This window comes from Manacus candei, unplaced genomic scaffold (assembly GCF_025592945.1).
Source record: "Manacus candei isolate 608988 ecotype Guabito, Panama unplaced genomic scaffold, ASM2559294v1 h1tg000067l, whole genome shotgun sequence".
Classification (NCBI taxonomy): Eukaryota; Metazoa; Chordata; class Aves; order Passeriformes; family Pipridae; genus Manacus; species Manacus candei.
In genome coordinates this window covers 1,513,174-1,535,987 of record NW_026138115.1, presented here as the reverse complement: position 1 = coordinate 1,535,987, position 22,814 = coordinate 1,513,174, and the positions used below count along the sequence as shown (strand labels likewise).

The window sequence follows — 22,814 nt, the reverse complement described above, 5'->3', positions numbered from 1 at the left end:
TAGCATAAATCAAGACAGGTGTCATTTTTTTGCATACGTTTCCAACAGATAGTATATTGTTGCAGTAAATGTCAATATAAAACTAATGCAAAGAGGAGGACTGAGTTCAGTGAATCCAGTGCTTTGATTTTCTCATGCACGTAGCAGACATGGATATGCTTTGAATAGGCAGAGGATATCTGACAGCAGTTGGTTGCTTGCACTGTACTGGCTCTTGGTATAAAGAAGCCACTGAGAATTCTAATTACTAGTTATAGTTGTAAATTAATTACACTGTAGTCAAAGTGCCTAAGCATGACTGGAACCTCTCTGTGGCTTTGTGCAAACTAAAAGCAAGTGAAACCACAGTGGAGCTCAACCATTCTGCCAAAAAAACCCCTGAACTTTTATGAAGAAATAAGAACAACAACCACAAAAAAAAATAATAAAGAAGCATGGACAAATGTAAGTTTGTGAAGGTACTGACTCAGAAAATAGCAAGGATGCAAATACACGTTTCTTGTTGAGTATTGGCCTGATTTTCCATGGCACCCAGTACATGTCACATTATTCTTTTTCAGTTGGGTGGCTATCTATGGTCAGTAGTGTCTCTACTGGGAAGTCAGTAGAACTTTTCCACTGGCTTCTACAAGCTTTCTAGGTTGTACTGTAATGGGATGTGGTTTGGAACTGGCCTGAAACCACATTATATTAATCTCTTAAATTTGTGTTGTTTGTTTCACTAACTTAACTTGTATTATACAAGCAATCTGGAAATAAAAGATTCAAGAGACATTTGCACATTTCCCACACAACCCAAGCCTGGGAGATTTTTTTAATATTATATTTTAATTTCACACTTCTCTGAGTCACTTTTTCCTGAACTGAGCTAGAGCTTATTTTTATGTGGTGAATCTCTAAGCTGGGCAGTAGTCTTGCATTGATGTACTGCATTTTTTTAGTTGTATTTCCATGACACTGTTTGAGCAACAGGGTGGATTAAATGTGGTTTTATTCTGTAATTGATTCTATATACTTGACAGTTAGTAAATAATGTCTTAACTTAGTGGAACTTTGAGTAATGGCAGGATGCAATGCAGAGGTTGATTTTGTACAGACTCCCTAGTCAGGAAATGTCTTATAGCATGATTGCCAGTTTATTTTTAAGGGAGAACTGGATCAGGTATTGAATTATGCTAGGAGGAAAGCACTCAGAGCAGCATCCATGCTTTTAGGGAGCGTGAAGATCTTACTAGGCCTTGGAAAAACTTTACGTAAAAGGTTGACTTGAGTTCAGCTCTACCAACAAATACAGAGAAAACTTTGTTTTATTGCTAATGTTTTAAACTTTTTAACTTGATCTCATTTTAACTTGGGTGAATGTGGTCATTGTTTATTGTGATCATCTGTTTATTATCTGATGTTGATATTATCACTTTGACTCTGCTTTCTAGGTACAATCATTCATATTGCAGTCATGACTTGCAGAGAACTTTCAAAAAGACAAAAACGAAGAACTGCTTTAAAGAAATTATAATTCATTTGAAAAGTCCTTCTCTTTTACTCTGCTATTCCTTGTATTATTAGTTTATTGATTTAGTTACATTTAAGATGGGTCTGTGTAGTTAATTTTAGATGTATGTGCCGCTACTTTACCGCAACTCTGAAATCTTAAATGTGCTAATAGCAGTAGGAAATAAGTTCCTACTCCAGCAGTTAACAAATTAAAAGGTTTTTGCATAAATTTGCAAATAAGCACTGATTTGCAATTCCATAAGATTAGGTACTTAACTTCCATTGGAGAGCAAAAGGTGTCTTCCCAAGGTAGCTCTTGATGTCCGACTTAAACCCCTAAATTTGCATCCCTTTGACTGACTGGTAAGTTGGAGAATGTTTTTAAAGAGACTGCTCTGAGGGGCAAACCAGATGGAATGAACCCCTCTCCATGGTGGTTTTTTTGCTGATGGCTTTAATTGTTTCTTGGGGCATCCAATCTAATAATTTTTCTTTGTGACTTTTCTTCTTGAGCTCTGAGTACCTTGCTGTGTTACAGATTTATCCATGCAAGACATAGAATGGTGGTGTGGGATACACAAGTCTCTTGGAGATACTTTTGAAAAGAACAGCTTCAATCCATCATTTCAATTACAGGCAATTAAAGATGAAAGGGATGCTTGCATTTTTGCAAGTACTAGATATTGTCACTGTTTTAGTGAACAACTTCCATGCTGTTTATTAATATGTTTATTAATATTTCTGTGTTGAATTTTTGACAGGTGATGCTCAGCTTGAAAAGGGCTTGAGTTGCAGTTTGGATGACTTCATGTGGCTGGGGAGGGTCCCTCTGTGGGTAAATGGATAACTGTCAGGCCACAGGGGTGAAGGATATAGTTTTTCTCTCCAAGACACAACAACCTTCAGAGTGTTTTAGGGTTAGCGCCAATCAAATTTCATTTGCCTGTTAACTTTCTTTAAGAGGTCTCCGTTATTAGGTGCTCCATCAGGTTCAAAGGCTGCACTGAATGATGCGGGGATTTTTAAGCGAGCCTCAATTTTTAAGTGAGCTGCACTTGTATCAGAACCACTGGTTCCTCAGTGAGAATCTTTGTGACTGCTCCAATTTTTGTCTTCTCTGTCATTTCTTCTTTTAACAACACACTCGTCGATGCCCTGATAAAATGAGATTGTGATATTTTACTTAAGTCGAGTTAAAAGGCGTCATAAATAAAACCTCAGTGTGGGTAAAAGTATTATAATCTAGATCAGTGAGTTCATAATCTGAGTGTGTAAGCTTGGACTGAAGAACACAGCCAGCTCTTCGCTTCTGTTCAGAACTGCACTGCCATGTGCATGCACATCTCCTGGGGCTGAGAGTGCTTCTGCCAGGCATTTCTTTTTGAAACTGTTTTTGTACGACTTGTACTCAGGCCTTAATAAAACAGTTTGGGATTTTGGTGCAGTTCATTTGCCTAGTATTTCACCTTACTTTTTGTGTTCCAGCTGTTGATAATTATTCTCAATCTTAGACTGCTTTTGACCAGATCGATTATTTTAAAATTGCATCTGTAGGTGCAAGAGACCACCACAAAGTTGTGTGTGTAGTCATGGATGTGCATATGCAAGTGTCTAAGGTGTACATGTCTTGCTTCAGTCTGAACCTCGTATCTTTAAGCACCGAGGTATCCCTTAGCTGTTTGGTTACTTTGACCATCTAAAGTTCAGAGGGCTCTGAACTTCAGCTTGCAGATCAGTCTGTGTATTTACTTTGGCTCTCAGGCTGTGGAGAAATCCTGCCTGGCCTTGGAGCCAGCCCATTCTCTGATTGCTTTTCAACAACTTTTACCTGAAAGACTTTTCAACTGGTACACTCTTCTGGTGGTGGTGATTTCTTCTGTACCTGAATTGCAGCAGACTCAGGGACAGCTGTCAAGCTCAGGGACAATATCATTCCTTTCCTGTTTATGTACTTTAAAAACATTTTTGCAAACACCCTTGGATCCTAAGACACCAGGGAAGTGTGAACTTGCATCTTCTATGAGACATGGGAGACTACCAAATCAGTCCTCTCTAGACTGTTCTAGTTCTCCAGGCTGGTAGTGAGCTACTCCATAATTAATATTCCATTGAGTAAAATGGGGGTAATATTCAAATAAAATACATTTTAACTTTATTTTCTTTGTTCCCTGCTCAGCCTTCCATAACACAAGAAAAACTGAACAAGCTTTTACAGAAATCACTTTTGGGTAGGAAAACGTTCATTCCTGAGGAAAACTGTTACATATTCATGGCTTTAATTATCCTGTGCAGCCCCAAGTGTTCAAAGCACAAGTATCGAATTACAAACAGAAGTATAATAAATTATACATAGATTTGTGCCCCTCCTGTGTATACGTCAGGCACTAAGGAGTGCTGTTTTGCCTACACGTATATAGGCATGTTTATCTAGAGAAAAAGAATCAATGTATAACTTATTATCTTTTTCTGTAATGTGCTCTGAGCTGTTTGAACAATCTTAAACATAAGTACACAAACACAGATGGCCTGGCTGTTCTGTTTTGGTTTGGCGTGATAAAGCTGTCATCAGCTGCTGTCTAGTTCAGCCACACTTAATCATCCCTTGATGGTCTTAATACATGAGAAAACCTAGGTTGTGAGAATCTGGGTTTGTGAGAACATATGGAATATTTGGCTCTGATGATGGCTGTTGTCACACTTTGATAAAGGTTTCTGCCCCCCTCACAGAGACAGTGAAATGTCCCGTATGGATGCTTCTCTTTTGATTCAAAGCAAAGTGATCCAGACTTGTTTTAAGGCATTTGTGAATTGTGTTCATGTTGTTCTGCTGACCTTGAATCGAAGGGGATGAGAAACACATGTTACTTCTCTTCCTTGGGCTCTGCTGTGGGAACTGTAAATCCTAGATGTTTGAAATAGTTGTCTGGTGGCACTGAGCTATTAAGCACCCAAGATTTACATGTGATTGAGCTTTTATTCTCTTCATGATTTGCAACAGTTAGTTATGTTGGATGGAACTTTTCTTAGCCCGATGAATACTGCTCTTCGAATACTAGAAATTAGGAAATTGTCAACATTATTTCACCTTCTAATTTTTATTCTCGTGTGTATTGTGTGATTGACTCACTCAGGTAATTACTAATCACTCTTAGCATTAGTTTTTAAGCACATCATGTGGTTTTTTTCTTCAGGTGTAAACCATTACTGAGGCATTACAGAATAAGTTGAGGGGAATGTACAGTCTATAGGTTATTCAAACCTTATGGGATCAAGATGTATGCCAACCTGACACATGTTGGTATTCTATCAAATGAAGTGTATGCAGTTGGAACATTTGGCAGTCCTCCTTTCTTTCTGGAAGCTGCTCTATTTTACTTGACCTTTGTGCTGCCCAGTACCCTTAATGTCTCCAGACATAAAGAGGCCTAACATTGTGTCAGATTTTTCTCCTTTTTTGTCCATCTCAACTGGAATACATTGTTGGTTCTCAGGCTTCTTGTGTGTCTTGAACAAGATGCCAAGTAAGCAAGCAAAAATGTTGATAATAATAGCCTTAAATAAATAGTCCTCCCACCTTTTTTTGTTTTTCAAGATGAAATACAACATGAAAGTGAAAGGGAAAGAAAAAAATAAATAGGAAAAAATGTTGGATAAAAATGCTGTATAGCCAAAATAAGATTTTATACATCATTACCAGTTTTCTCTCTCCTCTGTTTTTTCAGAGTCTGATAGGCTATATAAACTTCAGAAAATAATCATTATGTAATAAATTGAATCAATTAAATTGTTTTAATTTCATTTCTGAGGTTTTTTATTGGATGCCTGCCAGTATTTTCCATGAGAGAATTACTCTCTGGAAGCCATCATAGGATAGTATTTTTCCTAGTCTGTTTGCATTATAATGCGGTGACTGACCTAACTCTTATCATATTTGAAGGCAGATTCCAGGTGGCTGTCTCAAAGGTGCTGAAAATGAGGCATTTGTATCAGAGCTGCCATGGTAGCAGTTAATTCCCTCAATAGACAAATGTATCCCAACTTGTCTTTGCAGTGCAGCCATCACTGTGTAACATAAGATATATGTGATCTATAGTTTGAAAGCTTTTGAGTCTGCATGAAATAGTAAGTAATTTCTGTGATGAAATAAAGCTAAGCCTGTTAGTGTGGTTTAGTTAAATCTCAGCCAATTAATTTTTCATAGGCTGTGTAGCAGGGATTGAAGGAGCATGCAAGGTTTTTTTATTGCTCCTGGGTTTTGGTTTGAGCATTGGTCAGCATATGCAACATAGAAGAATTTCTGTGCAGTTATTTTTTCTCTAGAGGAATAAGATAATGTCCAAAATTTTGCATCCTTCTAGTCTGAGCTCCTAACACTTGCCCCTTGAAATTCTTTTAGTGTTTGTGAAAAGCATCCTGATTACTGGATACTGGAGGATACAGTGATTTACAAAATTGTTGTTTTTGCCCATGCCTGAAGACTAGTGATTTAAACAATTTTTCATCTGGAACTAGTTCTACTTTTGAAATTGTGTCATTGCTTCCATTACTGTGAATGTCTGCCAATTCCCATCTCTCCCCCCCCCAGGAACAGCCTAAGCATCTTGTAGCAGCCTAAGGGTGAAGGATCAGAAGGAAAATCAAAAGAATATGAAGGTCAGGCCCTTTCTTTGCTTTCAAGATACCTTGGCCACATCAGTAAACTGATAATGAGGCATCACCATTTTGTCAGAGATGAGCATGGCTGCAAAAGTCACTGTGGAGGAAGAGCCTGTGCAGCCCTTTTTCACTTTGAGAAATGGGATTAGGCTTCATTCAGTTTTTTTCTATACATCTGTTCTTGAGCACTGCTTTGTGGTTTCTGCTTACACCTCATAATTTGGCTTTTCTGTTTATGATGGGAATGCCTTTTCCTTACGCAGATATGAAGTGCCATTACAATCAGCTTGGGTTACTCTTATTGTCCTCTGACGCATGGAAAACCACTTATTCTCTGCCTAAGAACTGAAACTGCCACTGATACTGTGCAGATGTGTGCTTGCTTTCTGTCAGTGATACAGACTTGTGTCTTTAGAGCAAAACTGTCCCTTGAGACATCAAAACATTATGTCCAAACCACTGTTCCTTTGTTTTCCCCCAGATTATTCGTTTTTTTGGTTGGTTGATTTGGATTTTTTTTTGTTTTCTCTGACACCAGAAAGAAATCGCCAACCTGGATCAGAGCAGGAGACCATTAAGCCCAGTTAAATCCAGTAGTTTGGCTTTGAAGTTACCAATGCCAAAAATATTGGAAGCAGTAGGTGGGATAATCAGTACCTTTTCTTTTAATGTATGATTAAAGAGTTTAAACTCAAGGGCTTGCTGTTTGAAGCCCTTCCAGAATCACGTTCTGTATTAAACTGATTGCTCTTATCTCTAAAGGAATTCCTGCTTTCTCTGAGTTTCCCAGTATGACTACACATGGTGTGAAAGGGTCCTCTGTTTTGCCATTTTTGGAAATTATAAACAGATTTTAATAGCTTCTACTCATTATAACATTGATGGTTGGTTTTATAGCCTCCTTCTGAGTTCTTCCATTGTGATAAATACTTGTCTTTCTGGTTCCCTCTGTTTATACTTTTCTTTTGTGTGCATGTTCTCCTGGAAGCATGATAGTTATAATTGTACAAGACCCAGGCATCTTCTACTTCCCCAGTGTGGTGTCCACAATAGGATGGACATCAGTTGGATTAGTTATGTGGAAGATCAGCTAGTGCTGCTGCTTTAATAGTTGTTCCAGGGACATTCAGATAGTTTAATGCACATCCACTTGATTATCCTGCAGGCTTTTGTGATATTCACCACTCCCTCCAATTGAGAGTATACAGATTCACAATAAAAATTATGTGTGACTTACAGTTGCAACTTCTTCACACAAATTTGTATTTCTGTTCAACTCTGACAAAGCATGCTCTTTTACTTGTTGCATCATTGCTGGCATTGGCATGGAAAGAGAGGAAGAATTCTTGGGACCAGGAATAGGATGAAAAACTCCTCTGTTTCCTTTGAGACTTGTCAGTTACTGTCAGGTTTTTTAATTAGAAAGGCTTTTGTTTGTTCTCAGTCAACATTTTTGGAAGATGAAATCCAACAGCAGTTGGTTGAGAATAATAGTTTAAAAGCAGTAAGATTCTTTGAAATAATAAAAGCCATTTCAAGGAGGCACTAGACAGATGTAAATTGCAGGAATGGAATCACAGCGTGTTTATCATTAGGGCATCTTGGATTCTGCCTATGCAGAAATATGAGAGTGAAAAATTCACTTATCTTCATCCCAGTTATTTACACTGTTTTTTGCAGCTTTTTCAGCAGAGGAACTTTCCACAGAGAGGTGCTCCAACCTGCACACAGGATGTGTGCTCACTTAAGGGGTAGGTTGGGGCCAATGATCCACCTGAGCTCAGTTCCTTAGTTAAGGGAAACTCGTTTCTACAGCCAAGAGCAAACTCAGCATTGAAGTCTCTGCTACAGCATCTTGGAACATCTTGGGTTGTTTCTTCCTAGACACCTGTTGAAGGCAGCTCTTTGTGTGGTTCAACAGCAAGGCTTGAACTTCTGGCGTCTGAGATACTGCTGATAAGGAGCAACTCTGAATACTGATATCATCTAAAAGGATGAAGACATAGTATCTAGCCTAGCATGGTCTGGGGAAGCAGTGGAGGAAGTAATACACAGGTCCTAGGAATATAATGAATTGGAAGAAAAGCAGAGATTGGTAGAATTGATATAATGGAATGTTTTTAACAAGATTAAAATAACAGATGAAATCCTGATGCTTCCAAGTTGGAGTGAAAATTTTCAGTTGCCACTGGTAGGGTGAACATTTTGACAACTCTATCTTGAAAATAAGCAGCTGTTTTTCCAAAGCTTGTCAACCTAAGTCTGTGATTTCAGGGTGAAGCAGGAAACTGAATTAATTAAAATGAGAATTTGAAGTTAACTGTAAAACATTTGCATGGACCCTCCCTCTTCAGAATTAGGCCTATTTAATTAAATTAAAGAGACTGCCTTAGGTGGTGTTTAATTTTGTGTGTGGGTTTAATGTGTTCAAACTAATCCACTTGCAGTGAACATGGAACAACCGTCTCGATTGTCACTGTGGACCCGGTCTTTGCATTGTAAACAGTAGGGTGGTATTCAGGCAGATGGTGTACAGAAGAACTTGGTTCTTCTGATATTCTCTAGATATTAGCAGTAAATCAATAGGTGCCAGGACATTTTCATCTACAGTGCATGCTTTAGATGAGGAGAATATATATATGCGTGGTTTTGTGAGACACAAGAGAATTAGTGTGGAGAGAATATTGGTTATGTTGGGTATCTCCTTAGTACAAAGCATTTCTTTAAAAAGAGCTTAAGAATTAAGATGTTGTTGTGATGCTTTTGTGAACCTGCATATTGCTGCTACCTTCAGCAACTGTGTTAGATTGATTTGTGATTGCAGGTGGAAGATTTTCAGACACAAATATGCAATGCAAATCACACTCTGCCAGGGCAGAAGAAAATAATAATTTCACTTTAGGTATTCAGACAATACTGTCATGTAAAAATATGCAATCTGAAATTTAACCAAAATGAAACACTGGAAAGTCAGATATTCTGAAGTAGCAACAGGGATTTTACAAAACAACACCTGAGCTGGGGTGTCATTTTACCTCCCAGCATCCCATTCCTAGAGTGGTGTTGGTGAGGCCAGGGCAAAGATACAGCATAGCTGTTAAAGCTGCTGCTGAGGTTTCTTAGTTTCTGGAAGATGCCTAGTAGAAGATTCAGCTACACTTTCAAACACCTATGCTGGGCCTGGGTTCCCAATAAGGTAGCAGCAGCTGTTACACTTCCCTAGCTGACTATGAAGAAATGACTGACACCTGATTCTTAAAGAAATGGAGCAATGTTATTGCTAAGGGATGAATTTTATGTGATGCTACTTAAGAAAGCTATCATTTTTAGAGTATCAATGACTGATGCCTGATGTGTTGTTTGTTCCTCTTATTAATCATTTTGGTTATCAGATAGGATTTTTCTGCTAAATGCAAAGAGTATCATGTAACTATTCAAGAGCCTTGTTCTCCTTGTGACCCGAAGGCATGTCAGTAGGAGGTATTCAGCGCAGTGGGTGTTCTCATTACCACTTGACATTTTGCTGTTTGGTTTTCTGCCTGTTGCTATTTAATGATATCAATTCTTTCTTTGCCAGTCCCAGAAGCCATTTAGCAAGCGATGTACTATTAGTGCTGCTTAACAATGTCGACATAGTCACTAGGAAAAGAGTTTAATTTTCAAACAGTGTGCTTCAGCATTCTCCCTCACCATCTGCTCCTGTCATATCCCTCACTGTTTCCCAGTTAACCCTTTGCCCTGGCCTCCTTGCCCAGTGCTCTTGGAGAGGGTGGCAGAGGCTCTGCACAGCTTTGCCCGAACTATAAATACCCTCTGAGGCTAAAACAGACTGCAGGTCACTGTAATGGCAGTGACATGGGTGAAAGTTTTGGATTATGCAAATTGGCATATATTTGCTTTGTAGAGGCATGGGCAGAAAAATAGAGCAGTCACAGAGTGCATTGCAGGCTGTCTGAACTTAGCCTGCTGTTAATCACAGGCACTTTGCAACTCCCATTAGTGTTGAGTGTGAAGGTCTCACAGTCTTTAATGTAATATCTCAAATAAGACTGCAGAGGGAAAATACTGTACATTTTGGGAGAACAAAGACATCAAGACTGAGGATGAGATTCATCTCACTGAAGTTAATCTACCAAAATGATAGATTGCAGTTGGTACTAATCATCCATGCTTCTCTCTCTCCCATGGAGAGGTGGCATATCTCCCAAGGATGATTTCATGGCTCTAATCACTGGGTAACTCTGACTGTTAAGTGGCACTAATAGGCCAGACTGAGAAGGATGCTCAGCTTCAGATGAGCTCAGGTGGAGGCTGGACAAGTTCATGGTAGCAAAATTCTTTGCAAGTTATTAAATCCATAGCAGCAGTATCTGGCTTATGAACCTCCTAAGCTGAAAACAGTTGGAGGCTGTAAGTTCTTAAGGGGAAATATCAGACATGGTTGTCCTGTTGTGCTGTTCTCTTTCCTAAGCATCTATTTATGGCCACAGTTCGAGCTAACACACGAGGGAGATGGACTTTCTGTCTGACACCATATGGCCATTCCTGTGCTCTTATAGGAGGCCATTTTAGCAGTGAGAATCCACATTTTAGTAAGAGATGATTTGTCCAAATGGGAAATTGGCAGTAAGGTTTATTTCCAGATCTTTAGTGAAGTGCTACTGACCTACAAACAAAAAAACTGGAAGTCAGTTTTACAGAAAGAGCCTGTGCCATGTGCTGAATGTCAGTGCTTTTTATCAGGTCACCTCAAGGTTTTCGGAGATTCAGATGAGCTGTTTCACCACGTGTTCCCCTCAGATGGTGCAGACAGCTTGTTTGAGCCTTAGACAGTACAAGGAGATTCATATTCAACATAAATTACAGTGTACTGTGTAGCTGTGCTGCTACACGGATGCTCCCTGCCTTTGTGACAGCACCAGCTGGACTAACAGGATGGAAGCTTGTCATTTCAAGTTACTCATTGAGAGCACAGAATGTGTGGCCCCAAAAATGGGTGTCACTCACCAGAACAGTGTTCACTGTCTTGGGCACATGCAGATATGTGTGTACCTTTGTATTTTGGATGATTGTTCCAGTTGAAAGATTTTGCAGACTTGACCATCCTAAATGCTGATACCCTTAAAATGGTTTGCTAAGGAGGCAAGTACCTCTGATTGAGCATTTTGCTGCCAGTATAGTAAATGTATGGCCATCATTTGCTGCAAAGATCTTCAGAGTCTCCATAACTGTTAAGTAGCATCATCGCTGCATAAATATACTTCTGTTTGAAGTCAGAATTGCCTTTTATGGCAATCTCTACATAAAAAGAAATTTTGATTAAACCGAAATGTTTTCCTTATCAAATCCCAACATAAAAAAAACTGATGGAATTGGATTCAAAACATCAAGCTGGGCTTTGGAAATGGAAGGTCTTATTCTCTTTAAAGGACACTGTGTCAAAACTGACAGGACAAAACCTTTGATGCAGGAAGAATGTATCAAACTACTTTTGCAATTTCCTGCTTGAATTCTTGTGAACTGCTTTTGTCTAATCATATTTGATATCAAATATAATTTTATTTAATGTGGATTAGGTAGTATGACATATGCACTGTTTCATCATTCTCTGTTTAATTTTGAATGTGACATAATATTTTCTAGTACAGATGAAATTTGTTCAGTAGTCAACTTTGAAAAAGAGCCTGTCTTTTATATCTCTGTTATGCATGGCAAACAAAAAAAATTACTTCATTCTCAAAATTCTCAATTTTTTTACTGTAATCTGTAGATTACAGCCAACACTGTGGAAAGATGGTTTATCATCACATCCTGTCCTGTTCAGTAGCCTCCATAGCATAGCTGCACACAGCCAGAAGGAATGTAGTTTGGTACCAAAGGGAGAGGTTACTGGAGGAGTCAAAATGTGACACAGAAGCTGAAGGACAGGGTTTTAAAAGAGATTGATTTTTCACCCCAGTGAGTATTGGGCATGATAGTTTAGGGCTGAGGATATAGCAGCCTTCTCTGATGTGGCTGAATGAAGGCAAAGCTTGTTCCTCTGTTACTCATAGGCCGTGGTGCCTTCAGCAGTAGTGTTGAAGTTGTAGAAGAGAACCCTGTTGAGAAAGGTGAAGAATAATACCAAAACCCCAACAGCACTAACAAATAGGGTGTAAAACAGGAGACCGTAATTGTGTCTAAAGGTTGGAAGGTGACAGCAGCAGTGTGGAAACCATTGTGAAGAAGGAAAGGTTGGTTGGTGTGGCAGTGAGGGTGTTTTTTAAGGACAATATTCTCAGACTTTTTTTTCAGCTTTCCCTGAAGCCCTGGACTCCTACCAAATCTGAAAGGAAGGAGAATGTAGGTAGGATGCACTGATATGTAGTTTTTACTCATTGCTCAATATCAAACCACTTGTCAGTATGATGGAATTTTTTCCTTCTGGTCAAGCTGGCAGAGAGATATATGCATACAGCTCTGTTTGTTTCTTTTTAATCCAGTAAAGCCATGGCTTTGGCCTACCTACCTACTACAGTCCTTCAGGAGTTTAGTTATGCAGTAAAGAAGAGACTTGGGGCTATAGCACACCCACACTGCTTATCTCTTTCTACAGTACATAACAGTTGCAGTTCCTGTGGTTGCTAAGCAGATCTTTGGCTTTTTACAGGATATTCAGAAGTGTGTGTCCTCAGCATTTACAGATATGTGAAGTACATGTTCTGCAGCTTTTTCCGAAGCAATGTCCTATACTTACATGAGACTGTAGAGCCTGCACTCAGTGAGCCAGGGGAGACTCTTCCAGCTCTGCGTTCCCAAACATACAAGAGACAAGGATAAAAGAAAAAGCTTTTGTGTGAATCTTTTTTAGTTGTATATGGTCTTAGTTCTGCAGCAGTTATCCTTCCCTTGCCTGAATGAGGGACCCATTCATTTCACAGGATCACAGAGTATGCTGAATTGGAAGGGACCCACAAGGACCATCGAGTCCAACCCTTAACCCTGCAGAGGACCTTCCCCAGGAGTCACACCATATGCCTGAGGGTATCGTCCAAAACCTCTGTCAGGCTTGGTGCTGTGACCACTTCCCTGGTGAGCCTGTTCCAGTGCCCAACCACCCTCTGGGTGAAGAACCTTTTTCTAATATCCTGCCTAAACCTCTGCTAACACAACTTCAGCCCATTCCCTTGGGTCCTGTCACTGGTCAGCACAGAGAAGAGATCAGTGCTTGCCCCTCCTCTACCCCTCATGAAGAAATTGTGGACTACAATGAGGTCTCCCCTCAACCTCCTCTTCTCCACACTGAACAGACCAAGTGCCCTCAGCTGCTGGTCATGCAGCTTCCCCTCAAGGCCTTTCATCATTTGCAGAAGGATGTAATTTTACAGCACTATGTAGAAGTAAAATAGTTTTTGAATCAGGAAGAATATGTGTCCTGATCTAGGATAAAGTTGGGAAGACAATTAGAACATGTGTAAGGACAAGGTTAAACAATTTCTTCTTCCTTTAGCTTTTCCATATTGTATTGAATAACAGCTGTCTTACTGAGAACATTTTCTAGTACCGCTGAGAAACCACTAAGAGCACCAAAAAAATTTTGTCCTTCCCGGTAGAAGTCTGGGGTGGGATAATTGCTAGAAATCTGTCACTTACTTCTTTACAAGAGAGCCTTTCAAAATCCAGTTTGAAGTTTCCCATTGTATAGATTTATAAATCCTGGATTGTTGCAGTGGTGTGTTCTGCAGGTGAAGTTAGTGCACTGAGTACACTCCACCTGTTTTACAGTAAGAACTTTTTGCATGATCTCTACATAAACCAAGGGTTTGCTTCTGACTAATACATAAAAGGAGAATGAATTCTCTGCATCAGATCCTCACTGTGCTTGCATGTCTTGCAGTGTTATGATACCATTGCTGGTAGTCACAATCATATCGTTATAAACTTAGATTCTGGTATGTGAGTACTTTGCATATAGATGTACTTCTTTCAAAATACATGTGATTACTTAGTTTGAATTGGAGCCTGCATGCTAGCTCTTATATATATTGCATGTAATATATGTAGGTTTTCTGCAATAATATTGACTCTGACAGAAATGGGAGAGACACTGTACAGTGTTTGTGTGTGTCTGTGGTATTCCTGACAGGTAAGCACCACGTACATGAAATCTCAGTGATTTTGCAGGTTAGCTAATGATTAGTTTTTTGTTATTACTTTGAGACAATGCAAAAGCACTTTTTAGCCCACAGTCTGATTTTGCCGTATCTTTCTTCACAGCTTCCTGTTATGGGAGGAGCCTTTATGGACTCACCCAACGAGGACTTTAGTACAGAGTACTCCTTGTTTAACTCATCAGCCAACGTCCATGCAGCTTCGTCCATGCAGAATCCACCAGAAGAGACATCCCGTTCTTCAAATGATGCCATATTGTTATGGATTGCAATAATAGCAACAATTGGAAATATTGTGGTTGTGGGAGTGGTGTATGCCTTCACCTTCTAGGATGACTGTCACTATAAGCACTGGAAGAGAGGAAAACTTCAACAGTATTTGTCATGTGTATGTATGTATGTATGTGTGTATATATACATGTATATCAATATAAATACATATAGGTAGGGACTTTGTTGATTAGGTGCTGCCACGGTTATGGAAATGAAATGCAAGTTAATCATGTTAAATCTTCATGGCAGAAAGTTTGGATGCAAGTTGTATGGAAGTGAGAACTTTAACTGAAGAGCCAATATCAGTTTTGTATAGAAATGTAATAAAAGAGAGATCAACTTGGGTGTAGTAAATACAGAGAAGGTGATATTTATTTAGAAAGTGCTTATTTTCTACTGTAGATTTTTCTAGCAGCTCTTCTACTGTTTGTCAGCTCTTTCTTTGTGTATTTTTTTACTGTGATATAATGTTGTATGGAATTGTTCCATGTCATGTTTTCTGGACATCTTAGTTTTCTAGGTGGATTAAATACTTGGCATTGGCTTGGTTCTGATGAAGTCCAGGTTTTTCATGTGTGAGTCTTCAGCATGTGCATTTGCTCCTAGGCTGTGTTGAAAATCATGGGTCTTAGAGCTCTGACAGGCAGAGGCAGCTATCTAGGACTTGCCTTCCAGTACCAGTTACTAGAGCTGATAATTGATGCTGAACCTGTCTGTTCAGGAGAAGGCACAGCTATTGCTACTCTGCAGACCCTCCCTATTCCAGGGGAGGAAATGATAAACAGAGCAGCAGCACAAACTCCCATTTCTGTCTAGGGGTACTGAATTGCTGTGGTTTGTATTTCTGTCCCTTCCAGGAAACAAAGGCTTAATGCCATGCTTTTCATCTCATTTCAGTGTAGTCCAGATTTCTTACAGCAGCTCTATACTTTCATAAGGTTATTAATCTAATGAAAGAATGTGGGAAAACTGGGAAGGCTGATGGTTATGAGTAAGATAAAATTGAAAGAAAGATTGGACACTTATGCACTCACAAGGGAATGAATACATCAATCAGGTGTGTCATGGGGTAGAAACAACACAAAAAAGGTTATAAGTGACAGATATGCAAGTGCTTATATTTCAGTATTAATATATAATTAATACTGGGTTCTGGTGAGGATTCTGGAAATTATTTTTATATAACCTGCTGTAGGTAACGACTCTGATTATTTGGATTTGTTCTATTGAGGGAAAATATTTTCATTGTGTTGTTCCTATAGGCAGTTCCTTTTCAAGAGCTGTATCTTTTCAAAATAAACTGTAACCTTATTTGCTTGAGAAATATAAAATCTTGAGGAAAAGAAACAAAATCAACTCTATTGAAAATCTCCCTCCTCCCCCTTAAAAATTAAACATAAATATATAAAATGACGCTTTGAGAGTAGCAGACAAATTCTTCTTCTATGTCTGCATGTACTGTCTAGGTTTTCTGTCTCATATAGCTACTACCCTGATTCCAGAATGCCTTGTCTTCAGGCACAGAGACTATTTTTGACACTAGCCTGCCACTGAGCTTGAGGCTGGACTAAGAGCTGCTGAATGTATAGAGAGGTTTGGATTTTCTTCTTTTCTCTTTAAACCCATTTTCCTGCAGGGCTGGTGGACAGTTACTTGAATCAAAGCAGCATGCCCCAAATCAGTATTTATAACCACTCAGTAGTCACTGTGTAGTTGCAAACAGAGATAGCAGTGGGGAGAAAAGAAACTAAGTTATTTTGAGGCTGAGAAAAACAATGACAAGCTTCTCTGCGTGTTGTTGTTTTCCTCTTTGGAGGCAGGATTTTGTGAAAATGGTTGAGGATAGACAAAACCTGTGCTGGGGTAAAGTTTGAGAAGCCCAGTTCTAGAAAATCAGAGAGAAATAAAGCAAATTCTGTCTAACAAAATAGCTTTAGTTTTAAGAATTACAGAAAAATTATGTTTTCCACAGTGCTAAAATAGCTATTGATTCCTTCATAGGCAGAGGAAAGTGAAAAACAGGGGAACTGCATAAATAGTGTACTTTGACTGTTCTTATACCCCTCCTTGCTGAGCAGGAAGAAAGCTGTTAAATGAGGCTGGAAAGCTGCAGAGAAGTTCCCAGTGCAGAATCAAGCAGGACAAGGTCTAGTGTATGAACATGTAGGACCCATGAAAATATTACTTAATGTACTGTCCTGTCCCCAACCATTTTCTAATATTCTGTTGCCTTTGTAATTGTATCAATTACTCATCAACTTCCCTCAGTGTTTTTGTAGGCTCTCTACTTAAGCCTGCAAGCATTGTTTTTGCATAAAGAGCAAAACATTTCCACCATGATTAAAACCAGTTTGACACTATGGTACTTGCCCAGTGGGATTATTCTACTGCCTAATGAATTTTCCAGTGGAGTGCTTTGTTTAAATTTCCTGAATATTAATCTTAATGCAATTAGCAATGTTTGCATCTCTTTCCCAGAGCACTGAACTAAACTCTTCAACCATGAAGAAAAGCATCAGAGTGGGAAGAGCAAAGAACAACCACTCTGCTAATGAAACTGAGTGACACTTTTGTGTTGTTTTTCCCAAAGAAAATGCCCTACTTTCATATGAAATTGATAGTAATAGTAGGAGTGTTAGAAAACAATGAGTTTCGCCTCCTGAATCCAGATCATCGTCATACATATTTTCATCATTAGAGACTGACTTGTCAAGAAGGGCCGGACAGAACTTTAATTAAAGTAATTGGCTTGACAGGGTGACATGGCAAGCTGGGTGGAAGCAGCAAGTGCAGGCATTTCCTGTCTCATACCTAAATCGCACACTAACTGTGCAGCTCCTCTGCTGGGGAAAAAAATAGTTTTAGGATGCAGGTACAAGGATACTGCATGCGAGGGTCTATATGGAATATTGTTGAAATGTATTAAAGATCCCTACATCTCAGTGGTCAGACTGGTTCAAGCTCTGATCTACTTCAGTAGTGACAATATGTACACCATGTTTCTGGATGTTATGTTTTGGCTTCACCCACTACAACCACTTCTGTCTTCTGGGAGGTTAGGGAAGGTTTAAACTGAACCATTGAAAAAGATGGCTTATCCATCATTAAGTTTAGAAAAGCCACAGGGGAGTGGAGAAGTGGATGAATGGTGGATATATGGTCCTGTGAAGTATGTTACCTCTTCATTGTGTAGGTATGTGTTAAACCCTGAACTGTCAACACAGCTTGACTTGGAGCACTGTAGCTTCTCCTGTCCTTGGAGCCAGGCAGGTGGCTAGCTGCTGTCACTTGCTGAGGGGTGATGAGGAATCCCAAATGCATTCCCCAGAGCTGTTTTCTGAAGCCCTTCTGTAAAAGAAGAGGGCTCTGTGCTTTACTGAGCACTTTGTGTATCAGCCTGAGAGAAGGATTCTACTTGTACAAGATCTGTGCTTTAAATAAAAATGTCTAGTGTGGGTAACAGTTACAAAATCCTTGGTTGGAATTTGTTCTGTAGTAGATGAAGCAAACCACTTTCTATATGCAGTGTTAGGCCTCTTGCTCTGTTGTGGAATTTTGTCATACAAACACAAGAAGCAATACTGTATGTGCTCTGCAGAGTTACTAATGAGACATGGGAAGCAGGAAGACAAGCTGGGGTGCCCTAATGAGTCTGTTCTAGCCAAGGCCTCTAGGGATCTATGGCAGTATACCAAATAATCAAACTCTCTCTCTAAAGAACTTTGTTTCTCAAAGCAGCCAGCAGCTCAGCAGAGCAGCTGTGCAGTCACCACAGCAAAGAGACTAATGGCTGAACAATTATGCAGGTGGGTGCAATGGCACATTAGACAGGAGAACTGAGTGCGGAAACTCACACAACTTACTCCTTTTGTATTTTTGTCTGCAGGACTAGGAGTCTGTGCTTGTCCACAGTATTAACATCTTCCTAAAATGAAATCAGGGAGGAGGATGTATTTCTGTGTCAACACGCTTGCAAAACTGAAAAAAAGATTTTGAAACTGATGCAACAGTAGCAGAGAGACTTGTCTGCTACAAATAATGTATTTACCTTTTGAGTGGGCAAGTAAGTGAGGACATAGATATCTGAGAAGTAATTACATCCCTGCCCCAAAATCCTCATTTGCACTGGGACTTGAGGGCAATCAGCATCCCACCCAACTGCTGAGCAGCCTGTAATAATAAGCTCCAAATCAAGAGTGAATAGAAGCAGCTAGCCATTATAGTCTAATCCGGTACATCTATTTGAAAATAAAGGGGAAAAATATGTATTTGTGTCTGGGGCCAAATGAAAGCAGGAGCCCTTAGTCTATGGGGTTTTATGTATTTTGTCTATTATTAGAAGCTTTTATTTTGCTATTCTCAAACAATTCCAGTTGTTAATATCCTCTTCACATTTCTCTGCGGGCTGCTGAGAGTTATTAATTTCATGTAGCACTGTCCATTTATCCAATGTAATTTTACTGAGTTTCCTGTGGCTAATCACAGAGTAGAATTTGGAAAATTACTTTCTTTATGGATGATTTACATCTGAGGTAAATAGACCAAAAATCAGAATCCCAGTTCAAAATGCATCTGTGCTTTTGGAGCATTCAGAGCTCTGGAGAATTGAATTTCATCTGGTTAATGTGCAGAAAGGAAAAGGGCAGTCAGGTCCCCGGTGATAATGTCAGACGTGAGGGTTCTGACAGGCAGAGATGAGTGGTTCATTAACTGCTGCTCTGTCCCTATGAGCCCCACTGGCTTCCTGGACTGAGCCAGATCTGAGTATAAGTGAGCTATCCGTCAGGTACAGCATGTCCCTCCTCACAGCTTGCTAATTCTCAGGGAAACAAGTGCATTTATTCCACTCACAGAAGAAGAGTCAGAGATCCATATTCTGTTAGGTCTGTTGTTACTGCTACATTGGTCAGTCACCATAAGGTCAAGATAGGGGTGGTTTAATATGTAGTTAGCCCTTTTCCCCTCGTCTGGGAACATCCTAAAGGCATCAAGGCATCCTGAGGCCTTAAAATGTCCTACTGCCCTTAATTTGACACTAGCTTTTCATGTTTTCTCATATAGCCCATCTTTGTGTTTTACTTTGTCTTTCCAACTCAAAATAGAGAAAATGAAGTCAGCACTATGTTCTTCTCTGGCCATGTAGAGGCCTCCTTACAGCTAGGGACTAGCCATGTCCTATTTTAGTTTGTGGTCCTTCAGACACAAGGAAGGAAAGTGTCCAATTGTCCACCCAATCAACTCCAGGTGAATATGTGCCTTTGCAGAACAAAGTGCATGGCAGTTTTATCTCATTCTGGCCTGTACCAGAGCATTTACACCGAGACGCATGACCAGACCTACTTTTGCAGTAATCTGTTTTGGGAATTAGAACAACAGCCAGGAACTGGAAAAGAAAACCCTGATAACTCAAATGTGTTATGTGTCTAATCATCTCAAGGACATGCCTCTGAAGACAGGTTTGCCTGTGTGACATATGCAGACTTGAGCTGTTGGTACCAAGGCAAATGCCCTTTCATACGAGCACAAATGGTCTCCTTCTCTTTGGGAGGTCTTGGGACGTTGTGCCACCCATCCTATCTTTCCTATGTAGGTTACTAGTGAAGATGTTTTTCAGTTGTAGAAAATACTCAAAAAGCTTCCTGTGTTGGTAGAATACATATAAGAATTACCTCCCAAAGATCTGCTTAGTCTGCCTGCAAAAGCAAAAACAGCCCAGGTTTCTTAAGCGTGGAATGTTAATGAGTCAAGTATCATCTGTAGAGTATGTCACCTCATTTTAATCATCAGCTTTGTGCCAGTAGATCTTACTATTGCCCAGATTTGAAAAGGCTGAGAACAGAAACAAGTTACAGAATTACAGACCGTCTCACTACCCAGTCCTTTAGGCCTCATTCCTCCCCAAATTATCCTGATGTGAACCGGCATCCATCTCTTTAAACCCGTTGTCACCATCATATTGCCTCCATTTTATTTCTCCACTTGTCTTCTCTGTGTTCTTTTCTTTTCCTGGTATCAGAGCATGTTATGATTTGGAAGCCAGCAATGTTCTACAGCCCTTTTTAACCATCTCCTTGACTGACCTTCACTGAGTGTAAGGTTAGTGATATGCAAAGAACAATGACACAAGGTCTCTCCATGTAGGAAAATCTTAGTCATTATCTGCCTTAGCAAACTGCAAAGTGTTTCCCCCAAGCAGAATAGTAACTTGTGACCATGAAGCTTTGAAACTGTATTGTCAGTATCCATACAATGCAAAGTTACCTTTCAGAAATGCAGATTTTATAAATATACTGCACTCTTCTGCAGTCAGCATTTACTGAGCTTTTCTCAACCCAAAGTCCTTTTTTATTTTTAGCAGATCAAAATCAGTGGTAATGCATGTGGGGTAAGGTGAGGGGAGTGGGATTTGGGCATTACAGAGAATAGGAAAGCTCCATGTGATTTATTGTAGGGTCAAGGCCATTAAATGCCAACTTAGTGAAGAAAAACAGCCACAATGTGCTAAGCCATTTCCGATCTAGTCACACCTGCACTTCTCAGATGCAGGGCCAAGCTGCTACAGCCGTATTGAGCATTTCTAAATCTCATTGTGACCAAGAGGAAATACCTTCTTTTGACAAAACTGAGGGAGCTGTGCAGCCTCCTTCCCAGGTCTCCTGCTTGTGCTGGTATTGTTTTGGGAGCTGCCTGAGCTGCAGCCATTATGGTGATGTTGAATTTCTTGAGGAATTCTGTCCCACTAATGAGCAAATAAGACTGAACTGTTTACAGATCTAGGCCTAAAACTCCTCTCAAGTTACTGCCTTCATAAGGATGATCGACGTTCCTGAGCCTGCACGCTGCTCTACCCAAAGGGACCTTTGCCTCCACCTGGAGTCAACCTGATTAATAACACTTCTACACTTCTGACATCTGCTTCAGGGGATCAGTGTGCAGGACTAGCTGTGGGTTGCTGGGGTTTTGTTTTAGATATATCTACAGATGTCTGTAATTTCCTAATCAAAAGCAAGCAAGAAAGCAGAATGCTGTATTTTTTTAAGTGAGAAGGTAATAAAAATGAGTCTAAATATTTTGATAGATATGCTGGAAGGGTATATAATGTAGCAAACAGTTGCACTATTTTTTCTACTGTCTGAACACCTAATCTGAGAAATATTTGTTCTTTCTCTAACTAAGTCCTCTTCCAGTTCTGAAGTTGGGAAATTTGGAAGGAGTGGGGTACAAAGTCTCAGTGAAATGTTAAGCTAATGTAAATAAATCCGGTAGCTAGTTTTGTGGGGTAGCCTATAATGTTTGGTTTTCAGTTATCTCAAATACTGCCTAATTGTTTGGGGATTTATCCCCAAAAATACGCTAAATAGTGACACTTCTGGGAGCAACTGTGCTTCACACAAGATCACAGTCATATGGAAATTACGTCCTTCGGTTCACGTAAAGCAGCTTTACAGGAGCCCTGTAGTATGCACTGTTATTTTTTCTTAATAATCCCTGAGAATTTAATTCTCTTGTGCTTTCTCTCTGCTACCCTGTTTTGTACACTATCAGGTTTGTGGGGCTTCTTTGTATTGTTTTTGTAATATATGGGTTGGTTTATAGAAAACCTTTACTGTTGTAATCATTGTTCTTGGATTGTGGAGCTCTATCTGTAAAGAGAAAAACAGCTTTAAAAATGCCCTATGTTTTCTCCAAGTTTACTGTAATTAGCAGGTTTAGTTAACAAAAATGTATTCTTTTAAACTCCTGTTACATTCTTTTCCAGTTATTGACTGTTTTCACTATGTCTGTACTTAGTATTGGTTCATTTCCTTTACTATGGTGAAAATGAAAAGTTTTGTTAATATCAGATGGAAATCGTGGTTTTGGATAAAGTTCTTCAAGTTGATAGTGGTGTGTGATTTTTCGTTTTATTCTCAGTTTACTTGAGAGTAGTTAGAAGTCTGGAATTGCAGTTATTTAATTATTACCTCCAGTGATACACTGACACTAATTTGTTGCTGTTTACAAATCTGCATGATTTGGCAGCCTTGGGAAACCATCTCTATTGCATATATGGCATGAAAAGTACACTGTGGCTATTTCTACAGGAATGGATTCACCAGCTCTCAAAGTCCAAGAAGTGCCTCAGCAATCTTGGAGCCAAAAAAAGCAGTCTCATCTTCTTCAAATATAAACTCAGAAGAGTTTATACCACGAACCCTTGTGTCATTGCTCTCTCCCAGTTCTCTCCTCAGTTGATCATGG

General features: G+C 39.5%; 1 protein-coding gene and 1 long non-coding RNA gene across 4 annotated transcripts in view; one reads left to right on the top strand and one right to left on the bottom strand.

Moving 5' to 3' along the window:
- The window catches only part of CUNH14orf132 (chromosome unknown C14orf132 homolog), a 42,282-nt gene extending 19,827 nt beyond the window's left edge, over nt 1-22,455 (top strand). For 2 of the 3 annotated variants that reach the window (XM_051806464.1, XM_051806462.1), the window contains exon 2: nt 14,407-22,455. In XM_051806464.1, coding sequence (XP_051662424.1) covers nt 14,407-14,631 — 225 coding nt within the window. In that variant the 3' untranslated portion in view covers nt 14,632-22,455. Of the gene's footprint in view, nt 1-10,936; nt 11,195-14,406 lie in introns of those variants that run through there. The other variant, XM_051806461.1, reaches the window with a different exon arrangement.
- Nucleotides 1,610-14,525, bottom strand: LOC127479467 (uncharacterized). The gene is made up of 3 exons (XR_007907576.1): nt 14,441-14,525; nt 12,887-12,936; nt 1,610-2,649 (listed from the first exon to the last, which is right to left on the bottom strand). It is a non-coding gene; the product is annotated as an uncharacterized LOC127479467 (long non-coding RNA).
- Nucleotides 22,456-22,814: the final 359 nt, after the last annotated feature.